Source organism: Schistocerca gregaria, chromosome 3, assembly GCF_023897955.1.
Source record: "Schistocerca gregaria isolate iqSchGreg1 chromosome 3, iqSchGreg1.2, whole genome shotgun sequence".
NCBI classification, from domain to species: domain Eukaryota; kingdom Metazoa; phylum Arthropoda; class Insecta; order Orthoptera; family Acrididae; genus Schistocerca; species Schistocerca gregaria.
In genome coordinates, this window is record NC_064922.1 from 554655970 (window position 1) to 554674518 (window position 18549).

At 41.0% G+C, this 18549-nt stretch overlaps 1 protein-coding gene across 1 annotated transcript in view; it reads left to right on the top strand.

Annotated features, from left to right (window-relative positions):
- The window catches only part of LOC126354146 (low-density lipoprotein receptor-related protein 4), a 765275-nt gene that overhangs the window by 543900 nt on the left and 202826 nt on the right, over nucleotides 1-18549 (top strand). Inside the window, exons 11-12 of the mRNA XM_050003556.1 lie at nucleotides 3123-3255; nucleotides 9432-9618. Coding sequence (XP_049859513.1) covers nucleotides 3123-3255; nucleotides 9432-9618 — 320 coding nt within the window. The remainder of the gene's footprint in view (nucleotides 1-3122; nucleotides 3256-9431; nucleotides 9619-18549) is intronic.

Sequence of the window (18549 nt, forward strand, 5' to 3'; positions counted from 1 at the left end):
TTTAATCATACAGTAAAGCTGCATGCCCTCGGTAAAAATTATGTCTGTAGTTTCCCCTTGCTGTCAGCCGTTCGCAGTACCAACACATCAAGGCCGTTTTGGTTATCGTTACAAGGCCAGATCAGTCAATCATCCAGACTGTTGCCCTTGCAACTACTGAAAAGGCTGCTGCTCCTCTTCAGGAACTACATGTTTGTCTGGCCTCTCAACAGATACCCCTCCGTTGTGGTTCTACCTACGGTATGGCTATCTGTATCGCTGAGGCACGCAAGCCTCCCCACCAATGGCAAGGTCCATGGTTCATGGGGGGGGGGGGGGGGGGGGCATACAAAATAAACTAAACAAAAAAATGCAAATGGCACACTAACGGAATCGAATATTTTGCTGAAACCGAGACATGCAACCCAAACACACACTAAAAAAAAAAATAACAAAAAAAAAAGTATTCCTCCAGAATAAACTGTAATTGCCATACAAATGAAAAGTAACAAGTAAAAAACCAAAAACAAATAAATAGCCAATAAATACCAAATACTTAATCCCATTCAAGTGAACCATTACTACAAACCACATCAGAAAAACAAACATCCACCATTGGAGTGAACCACCAGTAAGAGCACTACCACAAAAAGAACAATCTATTTCTTATACACCGCACTTCCACACACAGGCATGGGCAACCATGTGCGCGCTCACACACACACACACACACACACACACACACACACACACACACACACACACACACACATGTGCCCACACAAACAGCCAAATACACTCCTGGAAATGGAAAAAAGAACACATTGACACCGGTGTGTCAGACCCACCATACTTGCTCCAGACACTGCGAGAGGGCTGTACAAGCAAGGATCACACCCACGGCACAGCGGACACACCAGGAACCGCGGTGTTGGCCGTCGAATGGCGCTAGCTGCTCAGCATTTGTGCACCGCCGCCGTCAGTGTCAGCCAGTTTGCCGTGGCATACGGAGCTCCATCGCAGTCTTTAACACTGGTAGCATGCCGCGACAACGTAGACGTGAACCGTATGTGCAGTTGACGGACTTTGAGCGAGGGCGTATAGTGGGCATGCGGGAGGCCGGGTGGACGTACAGCCGAATTGCTCAACACGTGGGGCGTGAGGTCTCCACAGTACATCGATGTTGTCGCCAGTGGTCGGCGGAAGGTGCACGTGCCCGTCGACCTGGGACCGGACCGCAGCGACGCACGGACGCACGCCAAGACCGTAGGATCCTACGCAGTGCCGTAGGGGACCGCACCGCCACTTCCCAGCAAATTAGGGACACTGTTGCTCCTGGGGTATCGGCGAGGACCATTCGCAAGCGTCTCCATGAAGCTGGGCTACGGTCCCGCACACCGTTAGGCCGTCTTCCGCTCACGCCCCAACATCGTGCAGCCCGCCTCCAGTGGTGTCGCGACAGGCGTGAATGGAGGGACGAATGGAGACGTGTCGTCTTCAGCGATGAGAGTCGCTTCTGCCTTGGTGCCAATGATGGTAGTATGCGTGTTTGGCGCCGTGCAGGTGAGCGCCACAATCAGGACTGCATACGACCGAGGCACACAGGGCCAACACCCGGCATCATGGTGTGGGGAGCGATCTCCTACACTGGCCGTACACCTCTGGTGATCGTCGAGGGGACACTGAATAGTTCACGGTACATCCAAACCGTCATCGAACCCATCGTTCTACCATTCCTAGACCGGCAAGGGAACTTGCTGTTCCAACAGGACAATGCACGTCCGCATGTATCCCGTGCCACCCAACGTGCTCTAGAAGGTGTAAGTCAACTACCCTGGCCAGCAAGATCTCCGGATCTGTCCCCCATTGAGCATGTTTGGGACTGGATGAAGCGTTGTCTCACGCGGTCTGCACGTCCAGCACGAACGCTGGTCCAACTGAGGCGCCAGGTGGAAATGGCATGGCAAGCCGTTGCACAGGACTACATCCAGCATCTCTACGATCGTCTCCATGGGAGAATAGCAGCCTGCATTGCTGCGAAAGGTGGATATACACTGTACTAGTGCCGACATTGTGCATGCTCTGTTGCCTGTGTCTATGTGCCTGTGGTTCTGTCAGTGTGATCATGTGATGTATCTGACCCCAGGAATGTGTCAATAAAGTTTCCCCTTCCTGGGACAATGAATTCACGGTGTTCTTATTTCAATTTCCAGGAGTGTATTTGTAAGAACAAAAACTATAAATAACATTACTTCTCGTTTCACTCATGACCAAATGAGCTCTGCACTTAGTTTCTTTCTTAACCTTACCTCAACAAATGTGCCACATTACAAAAGCAGCCAGATAATTGTTAAGAACAATGGTATAATCATAATCACTAATATCACTTTACTTGCAATAATTTAAATTATCTTCTTAAGTTGCTGCTAAGCCTTACCCTTGTTACCCTTGGAAACCATGCCAAATACAGAAGAACACACTCATACTGGTAATAAATAAAAATGTAAACATAATTGGTACTAGCTATGCTCTTAGGTTTCACACTAATCACACTTTTGTACAGCACTACGTATTTGGAATAAACGGCATAGTTCACAAGCATCATAGACTTCCTAGTTAACTAAAAAAACTGCAGATAATGTTTAATAACAGGCTGCTTAAATCCTTTGCAATGTAAACTCATAATGTCACACACGATGTCACAAGTCAAAGCAGATGTGCAGAATTGTACTGTGTGCTTGAGCCGTGATTACCATGGCAAGCACCTTAGCTACAGAATTTATAATATTTTCAATACTTGAATGATTCTACAGTCTATTTTCAGTGTCAGCAGTCACCTTTTACGACAGAATCAAATCTGTATCATCAGGATGTTATATGTTTTAACTATCTATGCCAGTATCATGAATACTGTCTAACATGACAGAACAGTCTACAATTTAAGCTTGTATTTCAGCACTAAAAGTGATGTATCCTCTTACATTACCATATGTTTCCTACATTCATACCTTGTCTCTTATTTCTATGCTCACTTCATTTTTCTGTAATGTTTTGGTTTGAAATGAAAACTCTAAAGTTTTGTTGTAGGAAGACTTGAGAAATAGTTGTTATCATGATACCCTGTCTTCATATGTTTCTGCCAGATGAAGAAAACTGCCCACAGCGAAGAGAATGTGAACTACGTTCAAGATGTGAACACCTCTGCGTTACCAATGCAGATGGAAGCAAAGGGTGTGCTTGTCGCACGGGCTACGCTCTCAGCAGTGATCACTACAGGTATCTACTTTTTAAAAGACATGTGGAGCACTACTAGACAACATTGTTGTTGAACAATTCTCAATTGTTTATATGAGCAATTCATTCGTATTCTGCATTAGTAAAGTGTGGATTTAGACTTACAATTTTTGAATATTAAGCTTACTCTTAATACAATATAAAGTACATTATTTTAATACAATTTAAACTCAACCCTTTGAGATGTATAACATGCCACCTCAAATCATTGTGCTTCAGAAGGCACAATAGCAATGGGATTGCACATTGCTATCTTGGAAATATTCAAGGGATGTACACAACAGGCTGTTACTAGTAGATTATTGCTACTGATAATTGGCAATGAAAAATACAACAGCAAGAAGCTAGAAGTATGGTGTAATAGAACTACAAGAAAGAGAATCAAAGGATTTAAAATATTTGAAAAATTTTGTACCTGTAACAAGAAATCTTAAGAAATCTTAGTCTTACAAACAGTCAGTAAACAAATCAAAGTCATCTAAACTGTCATTTAGTGATCACACTAGCACCAAAATGATTGACTAAAATACAACAGAAATGTTCTTCCAAAATTACCTCACAAATATCAAAATTACAGACACTGAGATAATATAGCATTTAATAGAAAAACAACTTAGGTGCTCAACAGAGGAAAAGTCTTGACAAATTCTGGTTTTGATGATAAGTAATTATTTGGCAGTGTTAAAAGAAGTGCACTTCAATAAAACTTATCCATGTAAGACATTCTTTGATTAGAAACAACTGACTGAGCAAAGAGTAATTACTACAACATTATTAAAGACATAAAAAAAATTAACTCTTGACATAAAATGACTAGAATAAAGCAATACCAGAATGATCCTATATAGATTATGCAAGAAAATCATTCACCTACTAGCAGCTGTTTATCACAGGTTACTGGAGCACTAACGTATTCCAAGCAGTTGGGGTGACAAGTGGGTTATTCCCATTTTCTAGACAGATCATTGGGCAGATGAGCATAAATATAGACCTTAATCACTGACATCAGTCTATTGTAAAATTGTGGAATATACTGTGTTAAATACTCATTTATTATGACCTCCTTGGAGACCAAAACAGTGGTTCTGTAAGAGTCAGTATGGTTTCTACAAATAACACTCATGGTTCAGTCTGTTCATTTTTAACATCCAAACATTCAGGATGCAGTAGATAGCAGTGTCCAGGTTGATACCATGTTTGTTGACTTTTAGTGGGCATTAAGTACAGGTCTTCATTGTTTTCTGTTGAACAAAATGGAATAACAGACAACCTTTGTAATTCATTCGAGAACTTTCTAGTAGATGAAATGACATCTTTATTTGGGTAAAACCTTCATATCTGAAAGGAGTGTCATAATGTCATTGCTATTCACTGTATAAATATAAATGCTCTGGTGCGTATCATAGGACCCTCCATGAAACTGTGTATTCCATTCCATTCCATTATGGCAGCTGCAGCAATAGTAGATAATGATTCAGATGAGTGAATATTCTCTGTTGCTATTATGTAACTGTTTTATTAATTTCAATTACACATTTCACTCAGTTAGTGCACCATCAGGGTGGAACATCAAGAAACTAATTACAGCTCAAACATATGAATCTAGTGATCAGCAGATCTAATATCGCTAAAACATGAGTAAATGTAGAACACTTTAAAAACTTCTGGGTTTAATGGTGAATACGTTTTAATGTGGGGCCCCGGTTGTAATGTAAAATGGTGGTATAAAACACACTTGTCAGGAACTACAAGTTAATGCAGGGGAACCATAAAAAAAGGTAAGAAGATAAATAGTGAAAACATTGAGGAGTGGGTGGAGGAGTGATGGATAAAATATAAAGGTAATTAAGAAAGCAATGTCATGTAATTAAAACTTGCCATAGGAGAAGGAAGAGTCAGGTGCAGCGGTTGATACATGTTTACAGTGAACAAACTGAATGGCGTGAAACTGCAATGCCCTCACCAACCATAAACACAGAAGTGGTGTAGCAAGTTTACGGAATACAAACTGTGTGAGTTGAGGGCCAGCCAGGTGATGGTTCTGGATCGGGAATTAAATAAAGTACAGGGGAATGGGGAGGGAAGAGGATGAAAGGGGTAGGAGGAGGTTATGGGAAAATGGGAACCTCAGGTATCAAACAATAGAAACTCCATATATCTAACATGGAAGAATCGGCAAAGGGAAGGAGGGGCAGAGGTAAAGGGAAAATGGTGTGATGTGAGGTTCATGTAAGATAGAGGGTAATATAGTAATAACAAGAAGGGAAATTTGTCATACTGTTAGAGGAAAAGAATGGAAAGAAATGTGCCAAAAAGTATTGGTAGAAAAGGTAGGAAGGGGTATGGGGGAGGGAGGAAATTGGTTTTAATAAGGAAATAGGATAAGGGGGAGGAAAGGGGTGGTAGAATGGAAGGGAAGGGCATGAAAATTCCATTTTGGATGAAAGCTGAATGAAATGTTCCTGCCTCCCCCTCCATCTCTACCACCCACCCCACAACCTGCCCTCTTATCCTGCTTCCTTATTAAAACCAATTCCTCCCCTCCTGTCTTTCCTATGAATGCTTATAACACCTTTCTTTCCATTCGTCCCAGGTCAAAATTTTTCTGTAACAATATGACAAATATCCCTTCCCACATTAATACATAAGGTTCCCATATATTTAACTTTCTCCCCTTTTCCCTCCTCCCCACCCCCTCCTCCCCTTCCCACCCCATACCCCTGCACTTAATTGAAATTTCCACTGCTCCAGCACCATCACTTGACCGGCACTCAATTCATGCAATTCCTATTCCGTAACCTTACTACACTATTTTTGTGTTTATGGTTGGTGAGGGCACTGCAGGACCACCCCAATCAGCATGATTGTTGTAAACATGTACCTACTGGTGCACCAGCTCTTCCTTCTGCTATGGTGAGTTTTAATTACATGACATCTCTTTCCTATTACATTTATATTTTATCTGACCCCCCCCCCCCCCCCCTTTTCCCATCCATCACCAATCTGTTATGCTCAATGTTTTTGCTACTTATCTTTTTACCTTTTTGTAGTATTCCCCTATGTTAACTTGTAGTTCAGGACAATAGGAAGTGTGCTTTCCTCTGCTGTTTTACAAGACAACAGGGCCCCATCTTTAATGATTTCAGAATTCAACCAAGTAAGTTTTTAAAGTTTTTTATATTTACTCACATTGTAGCAATATTAGATCCAGTACTTGCTAGGTTCACATGTTTCAGTTGTAATTATTTCCTTATTGTTCTGTTCTGATTATGTGCCAACTGAATTAAATGTGCAGTTGGAATTAATAAAACAATTACATAATTGCACCAGACACTGTTCATTCATTTGAATCCATGAGGCTGTTTGTGGATTATGCTGTTGTATGAGGGTGGTTTGAAAAGTTCTCGGAATGAAATAGAAAAAAAGTACTTACATCACTGAAACTCTTTTTATTTTTCAATGTAGTCTCCTTGTAGATAATGCAGTTCCAAAGATGTTCCAGTGCCTTAGTCCCATCTCATAAATGAGTTTCCTCCAGGCCTGCAAAGTAGTTGTCAACTCTGGCTATCAATTCTTCGTTTGAAGTGAATCGTCGTCCACCAAGAAAAATTTTCAGTTTTGGAAGAGATGAAAGTCTGACAGAGCCATATATGGTTAATAAGGTGGGCGTGGCAACAATTCATTCCTTAGTCACATAATTTTGCAATGGTGATGGCACATGCATTTTTTATCCGTGTCAAGATTTGCAGCACCCATCTTGCAGATAATTTTTTATTTCTAATTCTTCAGTTAAAATGTAATATACCCTTTTGGATGATGTCTGGCAGATATGAGCAATTTCATGCACTTTCAATCGGCGATCCTCCAAGGCCGTTTTGTGCACTTTTGCAATGATTCTGGAGAAGTGACACATCTTGGCTGACCACTGTGTGGATCTTCATCTAAGCTCTCCCGACCAAATTTAAATTCATTTGTCCATTTGGCAACAGTTGAATATGAAAGACCAGTCTCCCCAGTGTATTCTGGAAATTGGCATAAAAGTCCTTTGCTTTCATACCTTTCCTTACAAAGTACTTAATCTCTGTTCGAATCTCGATTGTTTCCATCTTCACAAATCACTTTGCTGGAACAACAATAGAGCCACGTCAGTACCACAGCTGTCTTCCAAGAGCACTGACATGGCACATTTTTACCGGCAGCAGTCCAATTAATATGATGTTAACAACTCGTTGCGCTAGTGCTGACCTCTTGTGGTGATTCCGAGAACTTTTAAAGCCACCCTCGTATATAGGAAAGAGACAGAACACCAGAAGTTTTCACCAAAACACGGAAAAAGCTGCAGCAATGAACTCTTGATGCAGTGACTGACAGTTGATCCTCATCACAGACATATGTAAGTTATTCCAAATAAACATATAGAGAGACTGATTAATGTTTGATTAATAGTTTAATATCCTGAGTGACATAACATGGAACAGTGACACAAAATTACATCCAGAAACAGAATGTGAAAGGGCTAAATGATAGTGATACATGAACTAATTTCTGCTTCATCATAATCAGAACACATGAAAATTTAGTTGTTGATGCACGTTCATATTCAGATGGGCAACTGTCCGATTTGCTTCGTGATTGTTGCTGCTCTCATCATGCTCATTAGTGGCAGAACTTTGACCTACGTTAAGCTGTGTACATTACAGAGTTAGGTGACTCTGCGGTAAATACAGATGACTTATATTCTGCAAGAGTGGGGCTGAAATACCTGTTCAGTCATTGTGGTTTAAATTTTCCATGGTTTCCCTAAGTCATATCAGGTGAATATCAATATGAGTCCCTTAGCAGGCCATGACCACTTTCTTGATTTGTCCTTCTGCAGCTGATCTACACAAGGTTATAAACTCTAACCTCCTTTGTATCAAATAGCTCACCTTGCACAATCAAAAACATTTGGCTGATTACTTGCCACCTTCATCATACAGTATAATTAATAGTTTACTGATGTATCACACTACAACTGATTGCATCTGTCTTCAACATTCTCCCGGAGTCATTGCATGCAGACTGAATCAAATACTAAGGAGCATATGGAGAGATATATGGAAATGACTAGCAGCAAACTCAATACTTCTTGGCTGCTAAATATAGTGCCAAAATGCTTTTAAGTTAACACAACAACTGAAGTTGCTTCAAACTATAATGCTTACTAGAACAACGACCCAATAATGTTCACAAGCTGAGTCATTACTTGTAAAAAAATTTCATTTATAATTATTGTAGAGTGTTACTCTTTTTACATACCTGTAATGACAGTGTGTAAAATAAGGGAAAGGCAACCACTCACCTGCAGTGGATTGATCTGTGAAGCATCGAACCACCTAACAAGAAATTGTTTTCATACTAGCTCTTTTTCTAGTAAAAGTACACCCATTCACACACACACACACACAGACACACACACACACACACACACACACACACACACACACACACACAGTTCACAGCACCCTACCCACACACTCCTGTGGCCACTGTGAAACTTGTTCTTGAGTACTGATTATTGAAACCAATTGTCTAAGCTGATGGAGGTGGCGAGGGGGTAGGGGAGGACACAAGGAGGGTATAGTGGGAAAGAGGTTCCACAGATGCACAATGAGATGAAAGAAGTAAGGAGGGTCAAGCAAGAAGGGTTACTTCCTCTTTCTACATCTTTTTTTTTTATCTGTTCCCTGCGTATCTTTCATCTTATTGTGCAGTCATCTGTCCCACTACACCTCCTTGCATCCTTCCCTATATCCTCCCATCCTCTATCAGCTCAGGCAACTGCTTTCAATAATCGATAATCAATAGTCAGTCTCACCATGGTCACAGGAGTTTGTGTTTGGGTATATGTATGGTTGTGTGTGTGAATGTGTGTACTTTTATTTAAAAGAAAAGAGCAAGAGCTTGAAAGCTAGTGTGAATACTGTTTTCTGTTACATGTTTCTATGCTTCACACACTAGTCTGCTATAGGAGAATGGTTGCCTTTTTCCTTATATTACATATTTCTGCACCCAAGAATTTCCATTTTTGTTATGTAACGACAGTGTACATCTGTATAGCAAAACTAAAGAAATGAAAATACTCCCAATGCTAAAAATGTGAATTCTTTCTTCCACAGTTGTCATGACATTAATGAGTGCCTCTTTGAAACAGATCCTGTCTGTAGTCAAACATGTAATAATACTATAGGGTCATTTACATGTGGCTGCATGACTGGCTACATATTGCGCCCTGACGGCCGAACATGCAAGGCTATGGGTGCTGCACCAACGTTATTGTTTGCCAATAGAGTTGACATTAGACAGGTAAGTTCTGTAGAAAGTTATTTGATAGAAATGGAAAAAAATATGTATACTTTCTAAAAGAAATTTAGGTATTTGTAGAATTTGCCATCTTGATGGCTAAGAATGCAGCACGCACCTCCTGTGAATGCTTTTAAAATTTTATTGTTTTGTGTCTTGGTTTGTAAAGGTTTTCTATAGTACACACACTCACACATCATATTCTCAATTTTTAAATCACAAAATAACCATAGGAAATTAAAAACAGGGAAATCTTGCTTTCTGTTGAGAGGGCAATATATGAAGTTGCTTCAAACATTGAACATGAATTCCATTAAATAAGTATCATACTTGAGATTCTCTTATATATTAAGTAGGCTGAAATCAGTACAGCACAATATATTTGGTAAACCGAATTAGCATACAATACAAAGAGAAATAAAATTGTTGTGTATATAATTTCAATTCAGAGGTCAGTGTGTTGAAGACTGAACACTGTACAATGAAACCCAGAAAGATTCTGAAATATGAACTATAACTTGTGTATGATAATGCACTGCTGCTCACCGCATAGGGCAAAGGCTGAGCCGCAGACTGGCAGGTAATAAACACAAAAAATCGAGCATTCTAGAGCAGGAGGGAGGTTAGTAGAGATTGTGCCAAGTTAGATGAGTTATGGAAAAATGTATAGAGAAAATTGAGAATATCAACGAAAGGTGGGGTATCGATAATATGAAAACTACCTCTCTTTCCACTTCATGCATTGTCATTTCTGTGCCACACATCTTTGCCCCAATTGCTACTGAATTTGTCAGGTAGCAGCACTGAGAGACAACAGTGGCTGTATATGTTTTATTATCTAAACTGAAAGACTTCATCTGAAAGCTCAAACATTTTCTGCTTTTACTTAGTGCTGCTGCTCAGTGCTTGGCCTATATGGTTGTTAAGGATCTGTTCATTTATACAGGGTGTTACAAAAAGGTACGGCCAAACTTTCAGGAAACATTCCTCACACACAAAGAAAGAAAATATGTCATGTGGACATGTGTCCGGAAACGCTTACTTTCCATGATAGAGCTCATTTTATTACTTCTCTTCAAATCACATTAATCATGGAATGGAAACACACAGCAACAGAACGTACCAGCGTGACTTCAAACACTTTGTTACGGGAAATGTTCAAAATGTCCTCCGTTAGCGAGGATACGTGCATCTACCCTCCGTCGCATGGAATCCCTGATGCAGCCCTGGAGAATGGCGTATTATATCACAGCTGCCCACAATACGAGCATGAAGAGTCTCTACATTTGGTACCGGGGTTGCGTAGACAAGAGCTTTCAAATGCCCCCATAAAAGAAAGTCAAGAGGGTTGAGGTTAGGAGAGCGTGGAGGCCATGGAATTGGTCCACCTCTACCAATCCATCGGTCACCAAATCTGTTGTTGAGAAGCATACAAACACTTTGACTGAAATGTGCAGGAGCTCCATCGTGCATGAACCACATGTTGTGTCGTACTTGTAAAGGCACATGTTCTAGCAGAACAGGTAGAGTATCCCGTACGAAATCATGATAATGTGCTCCTTTGAGCGTAGGTGGAAGAACATGGGGCCCAATCAAGACATCACCAACAATGCCTGCCCAAATAGTCACAGAAAATCTGTGTTTATGATGTGATTGCATAATTGTGTGCTGATTCTCATCAGCCTACACATGTTGATTGTGAAAATTTACAATTTGCTCAGGTTGGAATGAAGCCTCATCCGTAAAGAGAATATTTGCACTGAAATGAGGATTGACACATTGTTGGGTGAACCATTCTCTGAAGTGTACCCGTGGAGGCCCATCAGCTGCTGATAGTGCCTGCACACGCTGTAGGTACGGAAACAACTGGTTCTCCCATAGCACTCTCCATACAGTGACGTGGTCAACGTTACCTTGTACAGCAGCAACTTCTCTGATGCTGGCATTAGGGTTATTGTCAACTGCATGAAGAATTGCCTCATCCATTGCAGGTGTCCTCGTCATTCTAGGTCTTCCCCAGTCACGAGTCATAGGCTGGAATGTTCCGTGCTCCCTAAGACACCGATCAATTGCTTCGAATGTCTTCCTCTCAGGACACCTTTGTTCTGGAAATCTCTCTCGATACAAACATACCATGCCACGGCTATTTCCCCGTGCTAATCCATACATCAACTGGGCATCTGCCAACTCCACATTTGTAAACTTTCCACTGACTGCAAAGCCACGTTTGTGATGAACACTAACCTGTTGATGCTACGTACTGATGTGCTTGATGCTAGTGGTGTAGAGCAATCAGTGGCATGTCAACACAAGCACCGAAGTCAACATTACCTTCCTTCAATTGGGCCAACTGGCGGTGAATCAAGGAAGTACAGTACATACTGATGAAACTAAAATGAGCTCTAACATGGAAATGAAGCGTTTCCAGACACTTGTTCACATAACATCTTTTCTTTGTTTGTGTGTGAGGAATGTTTCCTGAAAGTTTTGCTGTACCTTTTTGTAACACCCTGTATGTGTGTGTTGTGCAGACTGTATTAATAGTACCCTCAGACTTTTTGCAGATGACAGTTATGTATAATGAAACACTATATTTAAAAAAGGTGCACAAATACTAAGTCAGATCTCTATTAGCTTCAAAATTGTGAAAAGATTGGCAGCATGTTTTAAATGTACAGAAATATAAAATTTTACTCTTCAAAAAATGCAGATAATTAGTATTCTATGACCACAACATCAATGAATCACAATTCAAATCAGTCTCTCGTACAAATACCTCTGTGTTACAATTTGAAGGGATGTGAAGTGCAATCCTCACGTAGGCTCAGTCATAGGTAAGGCAGGTGACAGACTTCATTTCATTGAGTGTTATATATAAGAATGAAGGAACACCAAATGAGGTTTATGCCTCTATAAGTTAAGACAGAAAGACAGAATAATACAACACTTCAGTATCTGAGCTAGGGCCGGCACTGGAACTGCGATCAACAAAGTCCGTGGATCAACCCGATGACTTAAGTGCTGAGTAGTAGAAGTCCCTGTATCATCCAGTTCCATGCATAGGCAGTAATCCAGATAAGGGTGACCAAATGAGCTGGCATTTGATATTGCCGAGTGAGGTGCCACGTGTGCTTATAAAGCCATGATGTTGTAAAGATATGCCTGCCATCAGTGAGTCTGTGATGGCATGGCACAGTATGGTTGGTGCAATACTGTCGTGCAACAGTTTGCTCTGGATAAGCCATAAGGGTGTTGCTGCATTACCACAGAGGCAGCTACATGAATGGTCCGCATCTGCACGGTACGACTGGATGGTGATATGCATGAGCCATGAATGGCTGGCCATAAGCAGTGTGAAATGTGACCTGCAGCTGGTGTTGTAATGTAGGCATTGGTAATACCCCACTGCTTCCCCTACCCTCCCCCTCCCCCCCCCCCCCCTCCCAAAAAAATGCCTCAGTGTGATGGTATGCTGTGAGGGGCCACGGCGACAGTGGAGGCACCCAGCAAGTTGATGAGGTCAGACCAGAAGCTGGGTGTAGACACGTCCAACTGGCATTCCAGCATTTTCTCCATGTGCCCTGGAAAAACTGGAAGAAAAACTTGAGGCAGAATGCGACTCTTGCCAAACATGATGTGGCATAGGCGAACCAGGTCCATGGGTGTCTCAGTAATGACAGCGATTAGGATGGTGACTGTTCCTGGGGCATCAGGAGGTGCCGTCAGTGCTGGCTGCTGCAGCAGTGATGGCACCGTGGGTTGCAGCACTAGGTGCTGTGATGGCTGGGGCTGCAGTGATGGAGGGAGTGGGGCTGTGAAAGAGGTGATCCAGGTTCTAAAGGCTGCCATAACAGTCATCATGACTAAAGAATCCCGCTGGTAGCGCCAGGCTTCTGGTACGAAACCTGTCTTTGGTAACTGCCATGGGAGAAACTGTCTGCTTGCACAGTCTTTGGAACAGTAAGACCTGACCAGTCTCAGAAACATTATGAGGACATAGCTGATACTAATGTCTGTGGTGATGGTGTCCCAACCCAACCCAAATGACATAGGTTGCTCTGCTAACAGATTTGACTGTAATCCCAGGCTCCCAGGAATGACCACTGTTAAAGAACCTGAAATATGCCTTGGCACAGACCTGGAATTTTGATGGAGTCAGAGGAGTATCCGGGGACTGAGGAGTATGGAGGAGATGCAATGTAGAGAGACCTGTCATTCAGAAGTTCTCCCTGATGCATCATACAGAATAGAAGCAGAGTGGGGCTGCCTTAACTTCAATATCTACACCTTGAAGGTATGCACAAATCATTCTGCTTCACTGTTAGATTGTGGTGAGAAAAGTGCTGATCTGACGAGGGTGATGCCATCTGCCTTGCAGAAAAACATGAGGTCTGTTGAAGTCAGTTGTCGTCAGTTGCCAGATACAACAATAGTTCGTAATCCTTCTTGATAGAATATAGTTGCTAGAGACTGAATTGTGCTGGCCAATGTTGTGGACTGTGGAAGGACAATAAAAGGAAATTTGGTTAAAACATCCACCACAGTAAGCTATCAGAAACCTCAAAATGACCATGTGAAATAGATATGAATTCCTTTCCATGAGGTTGCTGATCAGTGCTAGTCAAAAAACTGTTGGTGAGGAGCAGCCAGATCCACTGGAGAAGTCCGATGGGTGTAAGAAAAACCACCAGAGGTGGCAACATTTCCAGCTCTGCTGTTCAAACAATTCTTTGCCTCAGTTATGCAAATGACATCCTCAAGCTATGGGTCTGATTGTTTGAGGACTTCACCTGAAGTTGGGAATCAATAGCATTTTAAACAGTAGTGTCCCACAGCTTGATGTCCATGTGAAGTTGACGCAAGGGACACACAAATTTGCAGATGCAGGTCATGCCCCATAGCCCCCTGAGCCACTACTGTTAGGTCTGGGTAGGTTGGCACTTCGTTCAGGAGAACTTATATCACCCAGCAGCTATCACCACCTGAAAGTCTAAATACTTGCCAAAGTGGCAGTGACCTGCAGGAAATTGAGTGATTCAGGCTCAGTAAGGGGGAAAAGCTTAATACAAATGTGCAAGATGTCCACACCAACACAAGAAAGGAACATTACCCAAAGTGTTGTAGGCTGTAAAATGTTAGAAACAGCTGCAGTTTGCATTTGACCCATTCCTCTGTGGCCATGTTGGACTTTGAAATAGCAGAGCCAATTGGTGCTTGTTGCTGTTGCCATCAGCCTGAGTCATGCATTGAAGCAGGGCTTGCTGCAGAAACTATTGGTCTTCTGAAAGCAATGACTCCTTGTCCATCAGTTGAGCAAACTGCATCAACTGAAAATTAAGACATTCATTTAATGACACAGATTCCTCCTGTAGGATGGCAGCCATGACGAAAAACTAAAAAGAAAAAATTGTATTATGATCCCTTGTCATAGGGGATTAGTCACAGATCTGGAAAGCAAGGATGTATCACCAAGGCAGAAAATGGATACCATCACAACAACCAGCCTCTGTTACCACTAATTTGTTGTATCTGAGATGGTGGAACAATAAATAACAGAAGGCGTGAATTATCAACAAGGTTTATTCCTCATCCATTGAAGACAGAAGAATAGGTCAATACAGCCCTACAGTAACTGACCTAGCACTACCATTGGGATGACGATCAATGAAGTCCTTGGGTGAACCATATGGCTTGAGTGCTGAGTAGTAGAAGTCCCTGAATAGTCCAGATCCAGGTGTAGTTGATAATCCACATGAGGGTGAACCAAATGATGTGGTGTTGAGTATCAGAAATTTTGAAGTCCAAGACGAGACTGCCAAGTTGCCAAGTGTGTGCATATAAAGCACTGGCAGTGTAGGGGTGTGGCCATCGTCAACGAGTCAATGATGGCGTGACATAGCATGGTCGGTGCATTACTGTTGTGCAGCTGTTTGATGTAGGTACACTGGCAGGTCATTTCTACGTTACCATGGAGGCAGCTATGCACATGGACCATGTCTGCACTGTCTAGATGAGTTGCCTTGCACGTGTGCCAGTAATGGCCAGCTGTAGGCTGAGTGACACATGACTCATGGCAGTTGGCAACAAGACTAACAAGGGATATTAAACATGCACAAGGAAATGCAGCATGAAAGGCCACATTTTTGTTTGACTAATGGGGAGTGTCACAGAAATGCTGAAAAATTAAAATTGCTAGATGCTCAAAGATAGGCATCACTTATCTCATGAAAGACTACTTACAAAATTGCAAGAACCAGTACTAAGAGAAGAATCTAGAGGTATACTTTTGTCCCCAGAAATTGGAACCACAAAGTCAAGATTATGGTAATTACAGTGTGCACATAGGTTAAAAACAGTTATTCTTTCCACATTCCATATGCTGTTCTAGTGGGAAGAAACATAAACATTTGGTACAATGCTAAGCTTCCTCTGCCATGCACTTGACAGTGCTTTGCAAAGTGCACATGTTGATATATATATTTGATTCCATCCTAAATTTTCCATAAATGCACGAAATATGAATTAGTTAAATTTGATACAATTAACAATTTGTGAACTATATTATTAGTGTAATGGTGTACTGGTAACACAGCACGTCCTCCACTGTGAAATCTCACTGTTATCCCTAATTTTTACTGATGTGATTATAAAGCTCTAAGAAAAATTGGAGTAATCTGAACATTCATTGGTGCTTGAGATTCACTACTGAAGCTTATTTGATTGGATACTTTGAGAGAAGGCAACATATTTGCATTTGGGCACATGCTGGGGTGATCATTTGATGTTTGAGTTTCAAGAAAATCGAGGAGCATTTTGATGCCACAATGGAAACTTGGCAGACAACACATCATCATTCCATAAAGTGGTCTGTGGACAGACCAGTCCCATGCTTTTGGATAAGAGGCACATTATGCTAAAGTCAGAGGTATGCAATAGAGGTAACACAAAAGTGTCCTCAGTGGTGACTCAATGAATGAGGTGAGAAAAATCTTGCCAACACAACACAATGGGATTGTGGTCAAATGCTCTGGTATTTATTTTAGGTGTTGGCATTTTTTAACACCCAAAGTCCCTTCAGGACCTAGACATTGGGTAGATGATGCATCATGTAACCCTTATTTGTGAATTTCTCAACTTCTTGTATCAGGTAACAGGCATACACAGGTGGCAGAAAGGTTTGCTTGGAGTAATATGTATCTGTCGTTAATGATGATGCCTCAAATTAGTGTAGAAACCTTATCATCTCTTGTTTGAGTAATATGGGTTCATTGAAACTTTCTGAGAACCTAAGGAGTACTGGGCTCAACGGTGGGTAGGTCTGGCCAGTTTGGACCATGGCTCTACAATCATTATACTGATGCTTTGGCAGTACCACTTACATGTTATTCCACAAGAGCAACATCTGGCAGTTTTATTACTGTTGGCTAGTGGTGAATGGTACAACCTTCCAACAAGTCTGACCCTCTATCTGGATGATTTTATTGGGCTTTTACTTTTTTGAAACAGTGTGTGACTGGTGCTTGACTACCAGCTACCTGTGTTTTGGGGATGAGCTGTTCAGCTCATAATTACAGCTTGGGATGAACTAATGTCTCTGACACCACCTTTTGACAGTGAAAAAATTCATTGTTATTGATGCACACAATCTTTGCATAAAATGAGAGATTTACATCACAGTATTACAGAGGGTGCCCTGTTATCTGAAAGTAGGACTGAAAACTTGTTACTGATGCTATTTGGAGAAAGATAAGAAAATGAGAGCCCTGTATGACAGCCTGTTGTCACCTAATCCAGGATTTTGTACAACTTTCCTTTTCATTCAACAACTTTTTTTTCTGAGAATTGAGATTCAACTATCTTCTTGTTCTGTCTGTCAACAATGCTTCAATGCTCCAGTTGTGGCTGATAAGTAGATGTTACTCTTCTCTTGTTAGCATTGCTATTATTCACTTTTTAAATATAGATTGAACTAGATGAAGCATGAGGTGATAATTTCTGAGAAAACCTCCCTGTTTTGCTGACCCTTCTAGATTTTTTTATTTAAGATGGAATTATATTTTTTGGATCCACACTTAGTCTCCTGTTGTTGAGAATCTATACAAGATGATATCTTCAGAGTAAGCAGACAACCATCTGTGTTGTCCAAATTCAGACATACTGTCCAATTGTGTGTAACTTGTGTACTGAAGAAACAGGGCCAAAATTATCTTAATGTGAAATGGTGCAATTACTGAGAAAAATATTCTTCCTTCCATTTATTTATTTATTGGTCCTGTGAACCTAGGGCTGTACACTGTATAACAGACATTGGATGGTTCCTTAATTACTATATACATTTCTTGAAATATTTTTACACACATTAGTTTAGCAAAAAGAAATATTACAGATTATTTATTATTCTATACACTTTAAAAATTCAACCTTAATGGTGCTACAGTTTTGTTTTTCTAGTTAGTCCCTTACTGCATGCAAGCAGTGCTTGGCCAAGTAATCCTTCATGGTGGATTATTCTGTCTCTTATTTTTGTAAACTTTGGTATTCCATTGTACCATTTGAGGTTGGCTGGCATATGCGTTTCTGTAGTACTGATGTATGTATCTGTTGTAAGTGTACAGCATTTATTTCTCTCCTGTGGCAGCTGTGTACAGATTCATTACAGGTGATGCGTGGACTGTTGTTGTTTGGTTTTTTTTTTTTTTTTTTTTTAAAAAAACAGTTACATTTTCTAGTATGTAAATACATGAAAGATATTGTATTTTATTTTTAGTGAATAGATGCCTGCATGATGAACTTTGTTCTACTCCATCCATTAGTCTGATAATGTTTTTCTGTGATCTAAGTGATATCAAAGTTACTCCACAGTTTCCCCAAAATAGTATACCAAATTTCAATACTGAGTGAGCATAAGGAAAATATGTGTTCCTTAAATTATCA